At 37.3% G+C, this 22,248-nt stretch overlaps 1 protein-coding gene across 2 annotated transcripts in view; it reads right to left on the bottom strand.

Annotated features, from left to right (window-relative positions):
- The window catches only part of DDX10 (DEAD-box helicase 10), a 249,545-nt gene that overhangs the window by 222,648 nt on the left and 4,649 nt on the right, over nucleotides 1–22,248 (bottom strand). For both annotated transcript variants that reach the window (XM_059930405.1, XM_059930404.1), the window contains exons 2-9: nucleotides 18,522–18,582; nucleotides 16,600–16,730; nucleotides 15,387–15,545; nucleotides 14,216–14,336; nucleotides 12,386–12,575; nucleotides 9,362–9,488; nucleotides 6,314–6,476; nucleotides 1,273–1,357 (exon numbers count right to left, since the gene is read on the bottom strand). In XM_059930405.1, the coding sequence (XP_059786388.1) occupies nucleotides 1,273–1,357; nucleotides 6,314–6,476; nucleotides 9,362–9,488; nucleotides 12,386–12,575; nucleotides 14,216–14,336; nucleotides 15,387–15,545; nucleotides 16,600–16,730; nucleotides 18,522–18,582 (1,037 nt within the window). The remainder of the gene's footprint in view (nucleotides 1–1,272; nucleotides 1,358–6,313; nucleotides 6,477–9,361; nucleotides 9,489–12,385; nucleotides 12,576–14,215; nucleotides 14,337–15,386; nucleotides 15,546–16,599; nucleotides 16,731–18,521; nucleotides 18,583–22,248) is intronic.

Raw genomic sequence — 22,248 nt, 5'->3', positions numbered from 1 at the left:
CTCCCAAGAACTTGTATCTGCCAATCAAAACTGAACCCAACTGTTTCTCCTCTGTGAAGTTTTCTTCTCTACTTCCGCTGTAGCTCCATGAAACTTCTGTCAATACCTCTAATACTGTATATGCCTCTACTATAGACTGTTTTCAAGGTACTAAAACGTCCTTAATGGAATGGACACTATATCTTATTTTCATGCAGAAGCTCACACCAGGCCTAATCCAGTACCTCACACGTGGTTGGTCTTTCATGAATGGTTACTTAGTGAACAAGAATGAAATCCGGGGTCAAAAGATCTGAATTCTAGTTCTGTTTCTGCCATATACTTAGTGATTTTGGGTCTAACACTTAATTGGTTATTTCCAATTCTTAACCATTACAAATGTCAGTAAGATGAACACCTTTACAGAAACTTTATTAAGATCAATTTCTGGACGTGGAATTACTGAAGCAAAAGGAAGAACTCTAAGGCTTTTGATAAGTACTACCAAATATTACCCAGAAAGATGCTAACATTTATAATTCTACCTGCAGCACACATCTCCCAACTTCACTGCAACCTCAATAGCAATGACGTAGCATGTTATCCTTTTCATTCATTCATATACCTTTCTATGCCCTTTCCTCCCAAATGACTTTGCTATATTCTTTTCCAAACAGCTCCCCCACATTCATGAGCAAACACAGGATACTTTTACTGGGGGTGGGGGGTGGTGAAAAGGGAGTATCTGGGAGCGGCCTCCAGCAATGCCTCTAATTCCCACACTAGAAAAAAGGAAAAGAGAAATCTGTGACTCAAAACCACCTTGTCTCTTATTAGAACCTATACCAGAGAAGGTAAGAGCACAGATCTAGACTACAGGAGTCAGACTGCCTTGGTTCAAATCCTGGCTCTATGGATTTTCAAACAAAATGTTTAACTGCTCAAAACACTCAAGTTTTGTCATCTGAAAACAGAGACTGAATAAACAGTCTTATACCTCATCAAAGAGATGATGTTCAGTGAGCAGTTCTAATGAAAAGCTTAGTAAGGGAAGAAAGTTAGAACAAAAACACTAAAGGAAGATCTTCATGGATTTTTCTCAGCCCTCATGATCAAGTCTCGGCCATAATCACTTAGCAAGAGCTGTCCACTTGCTAGCAACCAACAACACAAAAATGTCAAACCATCAGTCACTTACCTGAATTCCTCCATTCTTTGTTTGTACACAGTTCAGAAAGCATGCTTTTTTGCTGAGATAAAACCAAAAGCAAAGAAATAGGCCGGCACACCTACCTGGCAGTTCTACCTGCTCTGTGAATATATGTGTTGGCATCCTCTGGACAATCAAACTGAAGAACCCAATTCACAGCTGGGAAATCTGTACAGAAGGAATATCAAGTTGAAAAACCAGTTACAAGATCTTCCTGCTGCACTATTTTTATTTTATAATATTGCTTGCCAGGGCTTTCCATCACATCAAACTGATAGATATCATCTGTGGACACTATTAAAAATAAAATTAATTGCATGAACTGAGAGATAATAAACACTTCTCTTCTTTGACAAACTGAACTAAAATTAATGACAGTGTTTGAATGTGAAGATCATTTTGTATCTGACAGAGGAGACAGACTGCTTTGTGTCACACAAATAATGAAATATCCTGATAGTTAATAACCTAAAAGAACCACTTCTCATGAGCTCCCAGCGAACTATGAAACTGGTTTATAAATTTTAATGAAAATTTACTTTTCCTGCTATTTCCATCTCCATTCAAATTAATGATGTCTTTTTAAACCCCTCTCCCCATTTCCTAGCAATAATTACTTCCTATTTATTTCTGGCTGCAAAAGTTTCCATTCATTCCCAGAGATCCTGGTCTCAACAACTTAAGAAAACTACCTTTAGTCATTTACGGATTTTGCCATAAGGATTTCAGATCAATGTCTATCACAGAGAAAAAAGCTAAGGGAGGGAGGGAGGAAGGAAGGAAAAAGAAAAAGAGAAAGATTTGGGAAGATAATGATACCTATGGATACCTATGAGCATAAAAACTACGACCAAGTTATACAAGCTATTCAAAAGGGCTGAATCTATTTAAATGGGCATAACCCAAGAAAAACAGAAAAAAGATATTTAGAACAATTCTCTCCCTTGGGACTTGAAGTAACCAGGTACCTCAGAAGGCAAGGATATATTTCAGGGTTGTAAAAAGGAAGATAGGTTGAAAGTAGCACTCAGATCCTCAGGTCCCCTCCTGGATCCTATACTCTGGGTCTCCTGAAGAAAAGCGAGAGTCTTATTCTCGAGAAAGGCTTCAAGCCAAGACATCAGAGAGAGTGGAAAAAAGAGGCACCAGAGCCAGAGTGAAAACAGGGGTACTGAGTGTAAGTCTGAATCCTGGGAGCCCTCTATGTCCACTTCCTTGCTAGGCTTCTAGAGAGCCAGCAGCAAGCTTAATCCTTCTTCTGCTCAAGAGGTTGAAGTATTCTTATCTGGAGAGACTGAATGTTCAAAAAGAATACACTTTGACATCTTGGTCTTCCACAAGATGACCAACTCCGTCTAAATCCCCTGGCAATGAAGGCTGTTAGTCAACAAGCCTCATCCACATACAAATCACTTCAAATAAGCTTTTTGATGCCTCACTGTTAAATATAATAAAAGACAGTCAATTGCAGACAATCGGGAAAAGTCTCAAAAATGAAGAGACAGATAAAAGAGTAAAAATGAAACTCAACAGAAACAGAAACAATGTGAAGAGAACTTTAACCTAATATCTTCAGAGAGCTAAAACACTGCATCCATCAAATAAGAGTAAGAGGCTATAAAAAAGGAACTCTTGGTACTTCATTAAAATTTTAATCAGAAAAGTTGAAATATAAAATCAAGAAATCCCCCAGAAATAACAAGAAAAAGACAATGAAATGGCAACAGAAGAAACAGGAAAACTAGAGGATTGATCAAAGAGGTCAAATACTCTTCCAGAAAGAGAAAATAAGGGGGGAATGGGAAAATGTTATAAAAAAGGTATGAGAAAGGAAACAAGCTAAGTACACAAATTCCCCATTAGTAAGCAGTAATTACATACTCAAAACAAATACTGAATATTTATTTAACCAAATCACCAAAGAAGTAATTCAGAAGTATATTTCCTGCAACTGAAAGACATGAGTCCCTATTGTGTGCTGCTCAATACGGAAGGTATTCAAGTTTAAAATTTAATAGTATTAATAACTCAGTCTTTCCTCATTGCACTGGACACATTTTAAGTGGTCAATTGTCACGTGTAGCTAGTAGCTATAGTATTAGACAGTGCACACATAGAACATTTCAGTGATCAAAGAAAATTCTATTGAACACTGCTGGTCTAGATTGAAAAAATATACTGAATGCCTATACAACAAATGGGACCTCACACTAAGGCACATTATCATAAAATTTCAGGACTCCATAGATAAACAGAAAATACTAAGAACAGCCAGAAAAAGAAAAGGGGGCTACAAAAAAACAGAATCAGAAAGGCAAAGGTCTTTTCAACATAATACTGACTACTGTAAGACAATGGAGCACTATCTGCAAAGTTCTAAGAGAAAATTATTTCAACCTAGATTTCTATTCTCAATACAACTATCATTCAAGAATAGGACATTATCAGATATGCAACAATTCAAAAAATGTACCTCCCATGCACTCTTACTTTTAGGAAGCTATTAAAGAATGAGCTTTAGTTTAAAAAACAATAATAATAATAAATCAAGAAAGAGAAAGGGGACTTCCCTGGTGGCGCAGTGGTTAAGAATCCGCCTGCCAATGCAGGGGACAAGGGTTCAATCCCTGGTCTGAGAAGATCCCACATGCTGCGGAGCAACTAAGCCCGTGCGCCGCAACTACTGAGCCTGCGCTCTAGAGCCCGCGAGCCACAGCTACTGAAGCCACGCCTAGAGCCTGTGCTCCGCAACAAGAGATGCCACCACAGTGAGAAGCCCGTGCACTGCAACGAAGAGTAGCCCCCATTCGCCACAACTAGAGAAAGCCCACGCGCAGCAATGAAGACCCAAAATGAAAAGTCTCACGATGACAAACGTGCATCAGGCTTATGGAGCAACCAGTCCAGATTAGAGCTGAAGACTTTTAAAAGGCTGCAACAAGGAGATCCCAAGGGAAAAAGAAACAGACTGTGTTTGAACTGTTAGGAAACTAGGCATGTGACATCTGCTGGAACATTTGAGGAAAGTTAGAACAGGAAACACAAAACTAATTTTAACTCAATCATTAACTTGATATAAGAAGTGTACTTAGAAATATGAAGCTAAATACCAAGAGAAATAATGGCTTCTGGAGAGTGAGGAGGGGTAGAGTAGGGCTTGCTATATGTCTCATAATTCATTTTTACCCATATCGCATATTATTCACTAAGAAATAAAACTGAGAAAAATTAAGAATAAAGTTTTTAAAAGATACTGGTGTACTCTAAAGAAATTCCTGGACATACTATGAGATATGCTACATAAATACACTGGAACTTTATACACTGACATGGAAAGCCTTGGAAAGCAAGTCATAGACTGGTATGTATAATATTATTTTATACACTTCATAAACACATAATACTATATATTACTCATGAATACATTCATATAAGCTTTTTAAAATAAACTAGAAGAGAGATTCTTGACACTTTTTGTGCCATAGTTAAAACCTATGAACCCCTTTTCAGAATATTTTTTAAACGCATAAAGTAAAACATATAGGATTATAAGAGAAAACAATTATAATGAAATAAACATTTTTATTGAATTTTTCATATAGCAATATATATGCTTATTTACTAACATATTAAATAACACAACCTAGCTGTATATCTAATAACTACCATAATATCAAAATAGTACTAAGTGTAAACATTCCAAGATATCTACAGAAAATGTAATGTAAAATGAAAATATCTATGATTTTCAATTGATGACAAAGTTACAGGTACTACCACAACAGTTCGCTGCTTACATTTATAATTGAAGGAAATGCTAAATCTCAATTAAAGGTTAGTGAATATATGTAATTTTTTCCCCATCTAAGTTCACAGACACCCTGAATTCTATCACAGACAAGAAGTGAAGAGCCTTCAATTAAAAGGTTACCTACCAACTATATGACAGTAAATATGTCTAGGGAAAGGAGGAGAGGGAAAATAGTGAGACTGGGAAAGGGTACAAAAAGGATTTCAACTACATCTACTAAATATTTGGTTTCTTTAACAAACTGCAAGGAAAATATGACAAAATAGTAATACCTGTTCATTGTGATATATCAATATACAGAATACATGTTATATATGCAATATAATTAATTGCTTATTTTGACCTAAACTATTTTAGGTTCAAAAATCGGGAGGGGAAGGGTGGAATCAGAGTGTAATATAAGTATATACAAACATAACTAAAATGTTTCAAAACGGTACATTCAAAACAGTGATGAGGGGCAGGGGGTGGGGGAGGGTAGTTGGAATGAGTTATTGTGGACCTGAGAAAATAGCCTAGAGAGCTTTAAAAATATGCATACTTGACTACTGCTGCCAGTCACATGGGAATGAACTTTATGATGACTGAGATATGCTTTAAAATACTCCCAGAGGGACGGAAGTCGGGGAGCTAAGTGGGTGGTCATGAGAAAGATAACTGCTCAAACTGGGTAATATGTATATGACGGTACTTCAGACTCAATCTCTGTGTATGTTTAAAATTTACCATAATAATTAATGCAATAAAATTAGGTGTTTGAAGAATTCAAATTACCACTTATTTATCCTTATCTTTTGTTCTTGCCTCTGAACTAGTTATCCTCTGTAATTACTTCCATACCCCATCCCACCCCCACAAAGCCATCAGTTGTATGATACTATAATGGCTTTTTGAAAGTTTAAACACATTAAATGTAATGATTTTAAAATAAAAATTAGAATGGTTGGAGAAAAGATGGACTTCACTGATTTTTCTTGTTAAGTAAGTTATAGTATTTGTCAAAGTTTCCAATTTTCAAAGAAACAATTTTTTTTCACATCTTTAAATTTTTAATTCTCCTTTGATCCTGTAGGCTCCTCGGATTCTATGATGTAATTACTATCATGAAACAATAAGAGCACAAAAGATGAAGACATCATAAAAATTTTCACTGACATATCCTTAGTGTTAGTCATCCCAGTTATCAATTTACTTAATTTTCTTTTATAAAATAAGAAAGCCCAATTATTTGAGTCAAACTATTTGAATTACCGGAATACACCCATTTATAAGCCCATGATCACAGAATATTTTCTCAAAAGAAGTTTTCTTACCCAGCCCCCTGGCTGCAAGATCAGTAGCAAAGAGTACTGCAGCTTTCTTGCGAACAAATTCATTATAGACTTCCATTCTTCTCATCTGCTGCTGTCGACCATGCAGGGCGAGGATAGAAATGCCAGGACGTAGCCGGCAGAATACTCGGTACAGATACTGAACCTAGGCATTTACAGAAAAATGATTTTGGTAGTACTTCTGGGTAGCAGCAGGAAGTAAGCTTGCAAGATGAACAGAAAAATGCATTACAGAGCACAGGTTCATCAATTAAAGTACAGAGCACAGAAAGGGAAATGTAGTCTAGAGCTGTGGTCTTCAAACAAAGCTGTGGTCTTTGAACATTTTTGCTCACATTATTTCCTAAAAGAATTTTGAAAAACATATGCCCTCCTTACATTTTTAAGTTAGTATCTGACATTTTTCCAAATTTAAGTGGTTGCAAAGAATGTAATTTCTGGTATATTTAAATATATTTTAAAATAAAGACTTACCTCTTATAAATGTATCCAATTGATTCTAAATAGCACAGCAATATGATATCCACCACCAGTTATTTAAAAATATATAAAAATAATGGGGAAGGCTACGCAAGTGTGGGGCAGGACCCCTCAATTTTGCTGCGAACCTAAGACTGCTCTAAAACAGTCTTTAAAAAAGGAAGATTACTAACAAAATGTGACGAACCTCTTCCTTAACAGAAAAATTTTACATCATTTCTTTTCTTCCTTGAATTCATATTTCTATTTCCTGACCTCACAGAATTTTATCTTGTTTTATGCTCGAAAGTCTATTGATCACTTTATCACAATTTGTGATTTTCTACAACAAAACTATGTATATGTAAGTTTTAATTTTAATTTCCTGTAGCCGTAAAGCTGCATTAAAAGTTCTCAGACTCAGCTACTATTACAATTATTAGTACAGAACTGGCCAAAACAAAAAAATGTTAAAATTTGATTTAAAAAACTGTTAAACATAAAAAATAAAATTCTATTATAAATATCTCTCTTAATATATGAGAGTAGATAGAGCTGTTGCTTTAGTTTTATTTTTCTTTAGTTTACGTACTTATAAATGAATACCACTGGTTGCTAGACTGAGGCAGAGTACAGCATCATTTTATTCCTATTTCTCTAACACAGGTGTTAAGAAAATCTCTTCATGAAAATATAGAAAATGGACTGGAAGGGACCTTAACTTTTTGAACTCCTATAAAATATGTCAAAAACATGATGATAGATTACAAATAATTTTATCTATCAGCTAATAACTCCATTAAGTCTTCCTTCGGATTTTGTTGAAAGTAAAGAATGGGAAACCACCTAAATTGCAAAATGACTTGTTACTCCAAAATTAAAGTTACTCACTTTCTCAAACAATATTCTAGTGTTAGGAAGGTTCTCTGATCCTGAGACAATGCACCAGTAAGACTCGGGATAGAGGGACTCCTGCTTTTCCTTTGTAAAGTTTTTAAAAGGGCTACCATGAAAGCGGAGATGAGAAAGGAGAGCCCACAGACCAGACCACAGATGTACTCTCAGGCAACCCAATCTCAGAAAAGCATATATGGAAATTGAAGAACTATTAAAATGGAAGATCAACCAAGAGGCTAAGAGAAAGTTAAGCATGGTTTAAACTGCACTGTAGCATGATGGGTGGTGAGAAGTGGTAAAACTAATGAGAACTGTCAACAGATTGAATATGAATTGAAGACAAGCAAGAATTAAGGATTCGGTCATTTAATGAGATGAGGAAGAGTTAGAGGGAGCAGAACTTAGGGATAGGAAATCTTAAAACTGCTTTTCCTATGTTAAATTTAAGATGCCCTCTAGACACCCAACTGGAAATATATAGTAGTCAAGTGGATAAACAAGTCTGGGGCTCAGAAAAGAAGTCAGGGCTTAGGATGTAGATTTGGCAGTTGTTAGAATACAGATGGCATTTAAAGCCATGGAACTAAAGAGGTATAGAAAGAGTATAGCTCGAGAAAGGGCAGAGTATACTTGGCCCACTGTGAAGAGGAAAGGCAGAGTATTACGGAGTAAAAACTTTAAACATTAACTCTTAAAATTATTTCCTGGTACACAGATACAAAAAACATCCTTTCTTTAGAAGATATAAAATTCTAAAAATCTAAAAGAAGTCCTAAAAAATCTGAAGTCATTCTTTACATGGAAAAATAATGAGGTTCTGTGCTTTCCCCAAAAAACAGACCACTACTTATCTTACCCATAAGCTGGAGGAAAACTCACTGCATATTTATCATGCTAAGCTATTGCAAAAGCTATAAATCTAGAATCAACCTACTATATACCAACAACTATATGTCATCAGGAAATCTGAAATATAGTAGAAGAAAAGCGACACACAAAATCGACCACAGTTTCTTCTCTTTAAGGGAAAAGACCAAGTTTTCTTATACATCACTAAATCCCTTACTTATAAGCATATGACTAGTGTTTAAGAAATACTGATCAACTAAAGATATAAACAAAACACTACAGAATGATAGAGGAAGGTGCAGTTCATTGTCACAAGGGGGTTGGGGAGTGTCAGAAAAGGACTTTCAGGTATAACATTTGAGCTTAGTCTTAAAGGATATGAAATATTCCTCCAGAATTAGGATGGAGGGATGCAGGGAGACCAGCATGAACAAAGATATGGAGGCATGGAAATAAATGGCATATTCAGTTCGGTATTCACGGAGGGTAAGGTAGACATGAGGTTATAAAGACCTCTAGTTAGTCTAGCCATTCAATTGTTGGTTCTACCAATATGTATTGAGGACTACTATGTCCTCAGTATTGTGCTAGGTGCTAACAATACTGAAGTAAAAACGGACAGCTTCTGCCCTTCCTCACTGAGCTTACAGTCTCATCCATGGGTTCCTTTAAAAATGAAGAGGCAAGATTTTCATTATCTACAAATCCCTCCACATTTAGCACTGTATCTATTAAAATAGACAAATAGCATTTTCTAACAGAAATTTGATATTTTAAAAGGGACAATTCAACACGAATAACTTAAGAAAAATAAACACTAGGTACCTCTTTACAACTGGAGAAAAATATAATACTTTTCTTCTTCAGGTGGCTTCTCAAAAAGGAATACAGCACACTTATTTTTTGCGGTAGCTCACAGACTATGTAGTTCTGTTCCAAAGTGGCAGGGGTGCTTATGGAAATAAGAGGGAAAATGTTAAAAATATGCCGTGTTGGTAACTTTGAAATCCAGACCAAAAAACAAAACAAATGTTAACAGTGGCATGCCTCTCAAGCAAATTTTTCAGACACACACATACACACACACACATACATACATACCCCCCAAAACAACCTCTCTACTGTCCCTTAGGAAATGAATATAGCACATGACCAAAATACATACAAAATCCCTTATAGATTATATATCAAAAATATACATGCAAACAGGGGTCACCTCTGCAAGGGTAGGGTCAAGGATCAACTTAAGGCCATGAGGGAACTTGCCGGGCACATGGTACCGTTCTACTTCTTAGCAGGGCCTTGGGTTACAGAGACATACACATTTATCAAAACTCAGTAAATGTACTCTTAATTTGTTCGTTTGTTCGCATTGTATGTAAATCTTACATCAAAAAAGAAAATCTTTATACAAATACTGAACTCTAGTTAGTGACATGTGTACTGAAATATCTAGGGGAAGCGTACAGATGTCTGCAAATTACTTTGAAATGCATCAAAAATAAGATGGGTTGATATACAGAGGGATGGGTATAGGGTTTTCACTGCAAAATTCTTTCAATTGTGCTGCGTGTTTGAAATTTCTCATAATAAAAATGTTGGAGAGAAACATACATGCATTTACTCTTTGAACTAATAAACCTACTTTAAGGATTCTGTTCCAAAAAATAATCTGGTAAAAACACAAAAAGATACAGTATTATTTACAAAGAAAAAAAAAAAAAGATGGAAATCAACCCATATGTAGTAGAAAACTGGTGTAATGAACTATTGTACACAATAATGTATCATGCAACTGCAAAAAAAGGAATGAGGAATATATATAGTGCTATGGTGTGATCTCTAGGGCATACTGTTAAGTGAAAGAGGCAAAGAAGAATAGTACATAAAATTTGGTACCATTTATCAGAGTGAAGGTATATATACATTCATGCACACACAGGCAACCCTGTGGGTGTGTCTGTTTGTATAAAGAGGAGAAAAAAGAGCAACATATAGCAATATAAAGGAAACACACTGGTGCACTTCTTCTACGTATACTCTGATATACAACTCAGAAAGATTCAATCCTGATTTTTCTGGTCCTTTGTAATTTGAGAGTAAATATTCTTTTATGCCTTAAAATATTCTCGGCCATAATCTCTCAGGATATATTAACCAAACTGTTAAGTTGCTAAAGGGGAAAATTCAATAACGATATTAAACAAAATTCACAATAGCATCTGCTTTTTATAGTGCTTCTGGTGAATTTGAAATTACAGAGTACTGCAGTCATTATCATATAACCTGCAGTTTTGTAAATTATGTTGCTAAATACCTGTCTTCCAATATGTTTTCTGATAGTCACATTTTTTTCATAAATGATGGAACTGCTTTCAAGAATCATTTATGAAATAAACAGTTTTTGCATTAATTTTTTTCTAACTAACTCCATGATCTACAGATAATGACCAACTATTATCTACAGAAATTGGGAACAGAGATAATATATAAAATTAATTTACATTTTAGAGACCATCTAATGATTGAAAAATTAGTGTCAGGTAAAGATAAAAACAGGCAGAAAGGAAACAGCAAAGAGAACAAAGAATAAAATCAGAAGACCTAAACAGTCTTTAGATTATCAAATTAATTGTACCAAGAATTTCAATAGCTATCTCGACACAAATTTACAAACAAAAACCAGTGTCTACTCAATGGTAAGCCAAGGAGGAAACTGTACTTCAAATATCTCTTGCTATCCCATTCCTAAGGAGTTCTTAATAACCAAAGCTACCAGAACTCAGATTCTCCAAAGTTTATCCACTAGGATCACCTGGAAGCATAGAATCTAGCCTCTTCTCAGGCTTTTTTTAATCCTAGACATCTATTGGTTGAACAAGGTCAAGGTGGGCCTCAATGCCCATATCCCCTGTATTTAAAGACTTCCCAAGAAGATAACCCAATGCGTTTTCCCAATATATTTCTTTTTAGACTAACATTTCACAGCAAGAAATGAAAGTTAAGATAGAGATAATGGTAGAGGTGAGTCCATATTGAGATCTTCAATACAGATTCAATTTAAATTCACTGGAAAACATTTCTGGAAGTCAGGTATGTCCACAGTCTGCACGTATGTACGTATGATTCATACCAAACATACATACACTTCCAGCAGTCATAATATCAAAATACACTTTAAAACATATTTCCCCCAACCCATTTACACCTCTCTCTCTCTCTCACACACACACACACACACACACCTTTTACTGTCACACAGACACACATACCTTACTTTCCAGTTTTAGTGAGACCAACACAAAACATTGCTGGAATGCTTTAAACAGAAAGGTATTTTGCTAAATATTAATGCAGTTGATAAAATGTGTTCCACAGCACATTAGTCCTACATAATACAGCTAAAAAGAATGATTCTGTACCAAAATAATTTCGGTAAATGCAGGAAGCTTTATTCATCTCCCACTGCTTTGAAGAATCACAATGTCCAAGAAAATATTAAAGGTTCTGAGAAGTCTTGAAGAACACTGCTTTACCTTAACTCAACATTTGCTATTTATCTATCTAGGTATGCATTTCCCCACCTCACCCCTATTTTATGGGAGAATTTGTTCCCCACACCACATTTTGGAAAATATTGCATTAGAGTAGTCACACATTTAAAGGTGCATAGAGAATTTAAATAATTTTTACCAGTATACTTACTATGCTTTGCATAGTTAATCAACAATATAAAATAACGCTTTATTTCCTAGAAAAGTAGTATTAATTTGAAATGGCAAATTCTTAATCTAAAAACAGAGAACATTGATTGTGATTGAATCAAATATGGTTTCAAATAGTACATACCTGTATTTTGCTTTTTCATGAACCCAAACATACTCAGGGTTTTTCAAACTCAAGCGTGCAAGGTCCTTTACAGATTTGGTTTGTGTAGCTGAGAAAAGCAAAGTCTGACGTTTCTTGGGAAGGTTTTCAATAATAGCATTCATGGTATCAGCAAAGCCCATATCCAAGATTCTATCTGCTTCATCAAGAACTAAAAAGAGAGAATGCAAGTTGAACAACAATATTTAAGATACACGTTAGGCTAAATGCAATATGGTATTCTGCACTGGATTCTAGAACACAAAAAGGAAATTCGTAGAAAAACTGGTGAAATCGAAAAAAAGTCTGTATGTTAAATAAATATGCCAATGTTAATCACTTAGTTTTGGCAAAGATACCAAAGTTATGTAAGATTATACACTGGGGGAAACTGAGGGATGGAAGGGTATAGAGGAACGTCTGTACTATCACTGCAACTTTTCTATAAATCTAGAATTATTCCGAAGTTGATTTAAAAAAATACACATTAGGTAACATCATAAGTAGAAGTACCTTAAAAGATAACTCTTAGCAGTGTCAAATACTGAGGTGTCTAATTTCCTATAGAAAAGAGGGCTTATCTCTTTCTGACTATTTTGATTTTAAAAAGGTCTCAGTGAAAACGGTAATTCAAAAAGTTACATGAAGCAGAAACTAACACACCATTGTAAAGCAATTATACTCCAATAAAGATGTTAAAAAAAAAAAAAAAAGGGCTTCCCTGGTGGCGCAGTGGTTGAGAATCTGCCTGCCAATGCAGGGGAAACGGGTTCGAGCCCTGGTCTGGGAAGATCCCACATGCCACGGAGCAACTGGGCCCGTGAGCCACAACTACTGAGCCTGCGCGTCTGGAGCCTGTGCTCCGCAATAAGAGAGGCCGCGATACTGAGAGGCCCCTGCACCGCGATGAAGAATGGCCCCCGCTCGCCGCAACTAGAGAAAGCCCTCGCACAGAAACGAAGACCCAACACAGCCAAAAATAAATAAATAAAATTTAAAAAAAAAAAAAAAAAAAAAAAAAAAAGTTACACGTACCACAATGTTCATTGCAGCACTATTTACAATAGCCAGGACATGGAAGCAACCTAAATGTCCATCAACAAATGAATGGATAAAGAAGATGTGGCACATATATACAATGGAATATTACTCAGCCATAAAAAGGAATGAAATTGAGTTATTTGTAATGAGGTAGAGTGACCTAGAGTCTGTCATACAGAGTGAAGTAAGTCAGAAAGAGAAAAACAAATACCGTATGCTAACGCACACATATGGAATCTTAAAAAACAGTACTGATGCACCTAGTGGCAGGGCAGGAATAAAGACACAGATGTAGAGAATGGACTTGAGGACGTGGGGAGGGGGAAGGGGAAGCTGGGATGAAGTGAGAGAGCAGCACTGACATATATACACTACCAAATGTAAAATGCATGGCTAGTAGGAAGCTGCTGCATAGCACAGGGAGATCAGCTCGATGTTTTGTGACCACCTAGAGGGGTGGGATAGGGAGGGTGGGAGGGAGGCTCAAGAGGGAGGGGATATGGGGATATATGTATACATGTAGCTGATTCACTTTGTTATACAGCAGAAACTAACACAACATTGTACAGCAATTATACTCCAATAAAGATATAAAAAAAAAGTCTGAGTTGTACTCTCTGGATTTAGAACTGTATGCCAAAAAATTGCTTCAAGTTATTTCTCAGATTTTTAGTCACAATATTTATTCAATAAAATATTTCTATCATTAAAATTTATGAGCGCTCGCTCCTAAGCCTGAGATTTTTTTCATTAGAGATATATTAGACTTACCTAACATCTGGAGATTGGTAGCGTGAAAACATATCGTTTCATCCATGTGTTGAAGAAGCCGACCCGGTGTGCAAACAAGTATATTTATGTTATTGATCCTCTCAGCTTCGTGTTTCAGATCCTGAAAACAGTTGTTTCTTTTGATTACACAGACCCATCACTGAGCAGCCTGTGAACCAAAACTATACAAGCCATCTGCATGCGGCATTTCATCATAGCAATGTAGATACTCTAGAAATAAATGTAATTTCTCCCTTCTATATAGCACATCCAAATTTCTGGGCTAAATAAAAGTCCTTAGTGAAGACCTAAAGAGTTCAGAGCTCCTCTAGATTCTTCATCATATCTGGGATTTTGAAGCCAAGAAAAATATGTGACTGCTCCAAGTCTTTATTTCCTCCTGTGTCTGCCAGAACCTACTTAAAAACTAGAATTATAGCCATTCTTTTAAGTCAGAACCCAGGGGCACTGAACAGGCTCTCTGACACCACTCACCGCACTTCTGGACTGAAAACAAGAGCTGAGTTCTCCACATTCTAGAATATCTCTCCTCGAAACAAGAGCCACAGAATGTTAGATGTTAAAGCTGGGTGATAGGTACATGAGTATGTGAGGGCTTGTGATACTCTTCCTTTTTTTGTGCATGTTTGCATATAAATTCAAGAATTCCTCACAATCTAGAAGAGACTCTAGCCGAGACAAGTAGTCCAGGTAAACCGGAAGAAAGAGAAGTAGGGCAGCAGGCTTTACTATAACCTAAAATAAACACGCCTCAAAACTACCTTCTGCCTTCCTTTCTTCTGCTGCTGACCCAGCAATGTTCTGAATTATTCAACCTCCTAGATACTTTATTGAAAGGAACTAGTCTACATACTGAAATGTACCTTTTCCAATGAATATTAACAAATAGATTTACAGGCTAATTAGAATTAATTAGTCTCAGAGAATCTGATCAATCCAGATACCCTGACAAAACAGACTTTCTGGACCTGCAAAACTGACAAACATATTCTGGATGATAGTGACCACACCAGGATGCTGCCACCTCCTGTCTAGGGGGCCAGTCTCTGTTTAGATGATATCTCTACCTCTTCCCAGTCAACCGCCACAGTGCTCCAACATAAATAAGTTATAGAAGGAAAGAAAGAAGGACAAGGACAAAAACCCAAACCTTTCCGCCAATGATGAGGCCAGCTGAAAAGTCATGATTCTTCCCTACTTTTCGGAGAACCTCAAAGGTCTGATAGGCCAGTTCTCTTGTAGGTGATATAATCAGAACTCCCAGCCCATCTGTTGAGGTCCACTGCAGACGATACAAGCCTTCCAGCACCTCAAAAAAGAACAAATTCACGTTCAGTAAGTCCTTCAGAGAAGCAACTTTTTGACTCCTGAGTCAACCTTGCCCCCCCAAATCAAAGACACCTTCCAAGCAGAAAGCATACCTGTCATGAGTCTTAATCAGAAAGAAGAAACTGTTTGCTTTGTTTTTTCTTTTTCTTCTATCCACCAGAAGCATCCTCCCCCAAGTCATAGAGGAAAAGAAGCCCCATGGCAGTGCAGCTGCTACCAGAGACATGCCATGAGGAGATGGCAATCAGTGAAAGGTCTGTATAGCCCACAGTTCATTAAAACAGATTTCAGAAAAATATATGTCGCCATTTTCTGAACAGAAACCACATTAAAATAAACTCTGTGTAACTGCCGTAGTTATACAGTGACTGAATTTTCTAGTTGTAGAAAGATGTTGTTACAAAAAATAGAATTTAAGAGAAAAATGGTTAACACTTGGAACAAAAAATCAAATGTGATTTTTCTGAGCTGATTATTTAGCAGGAATTAAAAATTATGAGACCAACTGAATAACAGATATAAGTGAATTCCTAAGAGGCTCTATTGTTTTACTGCTATAAAAGATAGATATCAATGTCCTGGAAAATTCTCAATGAATGACCCAATTTCCTTAAAGTGAGCAATTTCAGCTTTATACTAAACAGGTGGCAAGTATAAATGCGATTGGCAGGTTTGCAAGGGTGAGTACAGAAACAGCCTTCCCTGCCACGCCACCGGGCTCACTGCAGAGAACCATTCTGATCCGCCACCCTGGAACACCCTACATCCTTCAGGAATTCAGGCTTGTCGGCACACGATAATTCATTCATTCAGTAAGTTATTGAGTGCCCATCATGTGCAAGGTGCTGTGCTAGGACATGGGGGATACAGTAGAAAACAAGACAGATGTGGCACCAGTCTGATAAAGCTTGCATTCTAGACAGGGAAACCCAACACGAAACAACTCTTCACATAACTGTTTATTTCTATCTAGGCACAGAATGTTTTAAAATCATATAACAAAGGATCTGACCCAACATGAAAAAACTACTTACTGGAACAAGGAAAGCCAAAGTCTTGCCAGATCCAGTTTTGGCAGCTCCAAGGACATCTTTACCTTGCAATGCCAACCCAATGGTCTGCTTCTGTATCTCAGTTACCAAACGGTACTGCGCTTCTTGCAAACCTGCCAGTATGGACAGGAAGAAAATGACACTTTAGAGCATCCCTGCAGAACAGTACTATGGGCTGAATTGTGCACCTGCTCAATCCCAGAATTCATATGTTGAACCCCTAACCCCCAGTACTTAGAATGTGACTGTATTCAGACACAGGTGATTAAAGAGGTGATTAAGTTAAAATGAGTCCATTAGGGTGGGCCCAAATCCAATCTGACTGATGTCTTTATAGGAAGGGAAAATTTGGACACAAAAACAAACACTAGGGGTGTGAGTACACAGACGGACAACTACTTTAAGAGGCAGCAGAGGGCGACCATCTGTAAGCCAAGGAGAGAGGCCTGGAACATATACTTCCATCATGGCCCTCAGAGGAAACCACCCCTGCCAGCACCTTGATCTTAGACTTCTGGCCTCCAGAACAATGAGAAAATAAATTTCTGTTGTTTAAGCCACCTAGTCTGTGTTATTTTGTTCCGGTGGCACAAGCAAATCAATACAAAAGGTGACACATTTTTGTTTGCTCTCTTGCTTATTTTAAACATTTTAATTATTCAGGGGCCCTGGCACCTTGGTTTTTTACTACTGTTTTTTTAATCAGTCCAGAAAGAATGAGAATGACAAATTGGTAAAACTTAAATAAATTAATACTGTTTCTTGCTATAGGTTTTCATGGTATCAAAATAAGATTCTTTTTGAATTTTATTTTATTTTTTTATATAGCATGTTCTTATTAGTTATCTATTTGATACATATTAGTGTATATATGTCAATCCCAATCTCCCAATTCATCCCACCACTACCACCACCACCACCCCCCGCTTTCCCCCCTTGGTGTCCATACGTTTGTTCTCTACATCTGTGTCTCTATTTCTGCCTTGCAAACTGGTTCATCTGTACCATTTTTCTGGGTTCCACATATATGTGTTAACATACGATATTTGTTTTTCTCTTTCTGACTTACTTCACTCTGTATGACAGTCTCTAGATCCATCCACTTCTCAACAAATGACTCAATTTCGTTCCTTTTTATGGCTGAGTAATATTCCATTGTATATATGTACCACAACTTCTTTATCCATTCGTCTGTCGATGGGCATTCAGGTTGCTTCCATGACCTGGCTATTGTAAATAGTGCTGCAATGAACACTGGGGTGTATGTGTCTTTTTGAATTATGGTTTTCTCTGGGTATATGCCCAGTAGTGGTACTGCTGGGTCATATGGTAATTCTATTTTTAGTTTTTTAAGGAACCTCCATACTGTTCTCTATAGTGGCTGTATCAATTTACATTCCCACCAACTGTTAAAGAGGGTTCTCTTTTCTCCACACCCTCTCACATTTGTTGTTTGTAGATTTTCTGATGATGCCCATTCTAACCGGTGTGAAGTGATACCTCATTGTAGTTTTGATTTGCATTTCTCTAATAATTAGTGAGGTTGAGCAGCTTTTCATGTGCCCCTTGGCCATCTGTATGTCTTCTTTGGAGAAATGTCTATTTAGGTTTTTTGCCCATTTTTTGATTGGGTTGTTTGTTTTTTTAATATTGAGCTGCCTGAGCTGTTTATATATTTTGGAGATTAATCCTTTGTCCGTTGATTCATTTGCAAATATTTTCTCCCATTCTGAGGGTTGTCTTTTCGTCTTGTTTATAGTTTCCTTTGCTGTGCAAAAGCTTTTAAATTTCATTAGGTCCCACAAAATAAGACTTTTTTCAGGTTAAACTTTCTCTAAACATTTTTCCATTTAAAAAAAGCATCAAGAAATCCAACAATATGTCCAAGATCACCATGAACCTACCTTTCAGTGTTTTTTTGGACAAGGGGAAATCTGAAAATCTTGTAATTTCATTTACATTTATCTGAAAAGTAAAAGGGGACTATGTGAGATAAGGCAAAATAACATACTGCATAATTCATTTGTTTTACAACAAAACTAATTTTTGTCTACATTGTGCTGCGTAGCACATCCTTGGTACTGCAGGATTGAATTCAATCATCACTTCTAAGTAAAAACTATCATTCCTTCTGAAAAGAAATATGCCTTGAAGAAGCTATCATCAAAAATATAACTCTGTAACCATTTCAACTGGATAAAAAAAAAACTTCATTCACTCAACACACACACACACACACACACACACACACACCCCTACCTTCAATATCTTCAAACACCTCTAAAATGTTAACAATACAATAAGTCATCATCACGTCAATTTTAGGAAGAAAATTTCCCTTCATCCCATCCTTCAAAGAATATCAGTCTAGGAAGTAAAGGGCAAAATGACTATAAACCACAGACCACGATGAGAAAACTTCTCTTTACACACTTTAGAGACTAACTTGAAGTTAGGTGCAGAAATATATCTTGCTAGCACAAACCTTTCAAACCCAACCTGACAACTACTCGTTTGGGGGTATACTGGAGATGGGGTATTATTTAACAATAACCAGGGAAAGTGTCTCTGTCATGATCTGAAGTCACAAAAAGTAACATTTTGCCCTTTAACTTTACATTATCTAAATGTTCATCACTGATGTTCTTCATTAGCATAAACTCAATTTTCTGAATGTCATTTCGGATGCTCAGGAGAATTATTTTATCATAGATGCTGATAGTAGGAACTACTCAGATCTGGGAATGTGCTGCCAAATTATTCATGATTCGCAAAAGGGGGAAGCTGCATTTGTAAGGTTCATTTATTAACATTACACTCCAGGCAGTAAAGGGATGACAGCCTGTATTTCATTTTAGTCTACAGATTCTTAATGTAGTCCAGACAGGGTTATTCTCTGGCCTCAAATGATGAAAACATAATTATTAAAACATTGCCTTAATCCCTACAACCCATTCCAGATAACACTGGAGAGGAGGCAGAATCAGTGTACGAACAGTAGAAGGAGAAAACTTCATTCAAATAATATCCTGTCCTATCAAGGAACCTAAATTAGGAGGTAAGTAATCTCCCAAACCGGACATTAAAATCAGGTGCAGTCCACCCTGCACTTGTGGTATTATCAGCTAAAAATCTGTTTTCACAGCAAGTAGAATGCTTACAGGAGCTAGACGGGCAACACACACTTTAATCCCCATCACAGATACAGCCCACAGGCAAAGTGGGCTACTCAGACAAAAGAGTGCATATCTTTCTAAAGTCTATCAACCTCCTAAAGGAAAAGTCTGGAAGAAACAAACTATTCCAGTACTCTACCAGCCATTACAACATAAAACTGCACACTATACGCTTAGAAAGAGGTCACCAAAGAAACAAAAAGGACATTTTTTACTCCACTGATGTCTAGAACAAGGGTCAGCAGACTATGGCCCACAGGCCCAATCTTTTCCTCCCTGTTTTTGTAAATACAGTTTTACTGGGGCACAACTACAACCATTCATTTACATACTGTCTATGTAGTTGTGACAGAGACCATCTGGCCCACAAAACTTAATATTCACTATCTTAATATTCACAGAAAAAGTCTGCCAAGCATGTTCTAGAAGACTGTCAATTATAGTCCAAGGAACACTAGGAAGCCACAAAAGAAGATGGCTATGGTTCCTACAAAAAAAATAAAACTCTCTTTCCCCTTCCTTTCATCCTTTTCTTTTCTTAGAAAAAAATCACTCTTAGAAAAATCATAACATCTCTATCAATCAAAACCTCTAAAAATCTGTATCATCATTCTTCTGAAATCAAAGAACAGATGTTTCAGTGACGATACTTATTAAGAACGTCCCAGCATTGGTGGAAAAGTTAGAGGGGTCAGAGGAAAGGAGAACAGGGTGGATATTACTTAACCACTCTCCTATACTTCTTCCAACTGTCTTTTTTTCACAAAAGTGAATGATGCTCTTACATCCCGAAGCAGGGAGGAAAAAGTATTTAAAACTTCCTAGAATGCTCCACCTATTGCAATCAAGAGAAGAAAAGCAATCTACTTCAAATTACACCAGACCAAATTCTGATTAGAGAAAAAAAAAAAATCAGATTAGAAAGCAGAGTTCCTATACAGCATAGCTGATTACAATAAAAAATCTAAATGAATCCTAGGTGCGGAGAGCTTGAGTCATTCAGCAAGTGAAAACCATTACTAAACAAATAGTTCAACATTTCTCCATAAGCTTCAATCCCCAGCTCTCCGTCATTCCCTCTAGAACACACACCCTACATAGTGGCCTTAGAAATAAGCCACCCAGAGTTCCCACTTCGGGAGCAGAGCCGACTGATAAATGCCAGCTGTCACCCCTCTAGAGCCACCACTGAAAAAGCCATGCCTGCCTGGCCTGCACCCAGCCAATGACCAAGCACAGCAGCAGTACCCGTTCCCGCAGGGCAGGGGATTCCTCTAATGTGCAACTTTGGTTCGAGGACATCCTGTCAGCTTTCTGAAAACAGTGTTGCAGCCTGCGCGCTTCCTACCCCCTCCTCCTTCTGTCCTCCTTCCTTTCCCTCCCTATTCCTGTTCCCTCTCCTTTACCTTTACAGACACTTTCCCCCAATAAATTCCAATTCACTTAACCCCATCTTGGCATCTGCCTCTCAGAGGACCCAGGATCTAGACTATACCAACAGTCTAGCCTCCAGACCCTTTACAGTTTGGATATATTCTCTAATTGCCCCCAGAAACTCACCACTGCTTCTAGATAAAGCTTTTAAAGACAGCCTCTATATAAGTTTCCTACTGCTGCTGTAACAAATTACCAAGAACAGTGGCTTAAACCAATATAAATTTATTACTTACAATTCTGGAAGTCAGAAGTCCAAAACCAGTCTCACTCAACTAAAATCAAGGTGTTGGCAGGGCTGCATTCTTTTGGGTAACTTTAGGAGAGAATCCATTTCCTTGCGTTTTCCAGCTTCTAGAGGCTGCCCACATTCCTTGGCTTATGACCCCCTTCCATCTTCAAAGCCAGCCAGCATGGACAGTCAAGTCTCTCACTTCACAGTGCTCTGACATTGACTCTTCTGCCTCCCTCCTCCACACTTAAGGGCCCTTGGATGATTACACTGGGTCCACTTGGATAATCCAGATCAACCAACATATTTTAAAGTCAGCTGATTAGCAACCTGAATTACCCCTTGCCATGTAACTTATTCACAGGTCTGAGGATTAGGATGCTGACGTCTTCAGGAGATCATTATTCTACCTACTACAGCCTCCAAAGCTATTCAGTCTACCTTCAACTCTCTTCTTCAACCTCATCTGAAGCCAATTCTGGAACACATATCACACTCCAAGGAGTATGTCCCCCTCAAAGAACACCATGTATTTTCACATCTTTTTGTATCTCCTCTTGTTGCTCCCTCCACCTACAATGTCCTTGCCAATCTTTTCCACCTGGAGAACACGTCATTCAAGAACTGGCTCCACTCATGGCTACCACAAACTGCTGTACAGTTCATGCTCTACCCAAAGGCATCTGGTAAGGCTGAGGTGTGGGAGCTGAAATCCAGCCCACTTTCAGCTCCACCAGCCAGGCCTGAGGCTGCAACCGCCAGGAAGAAGGGTAGGTTTTTCCCAGAGGT

Source organism: Balaenoptera ricei, chromosome 8 (genome assembly GCF_028023285.1).
Source record: "Balaenoptera ricei isolate mBalRic1 chromosome 8, mBalRic1.hap2, whole genome shotgun sequence".
Taxonomy (NCBI): Eukaryota; Metazoa; Chordata; class Mammalia; order Artiodactyla; family Balaenopteridae; genus Balaenoptera; species Balaenoptera ricei.
Note: the sequence above shows the minus strand (reverse complement) of the source record. Positions and strands in the feature narration are given on the sequence as shown.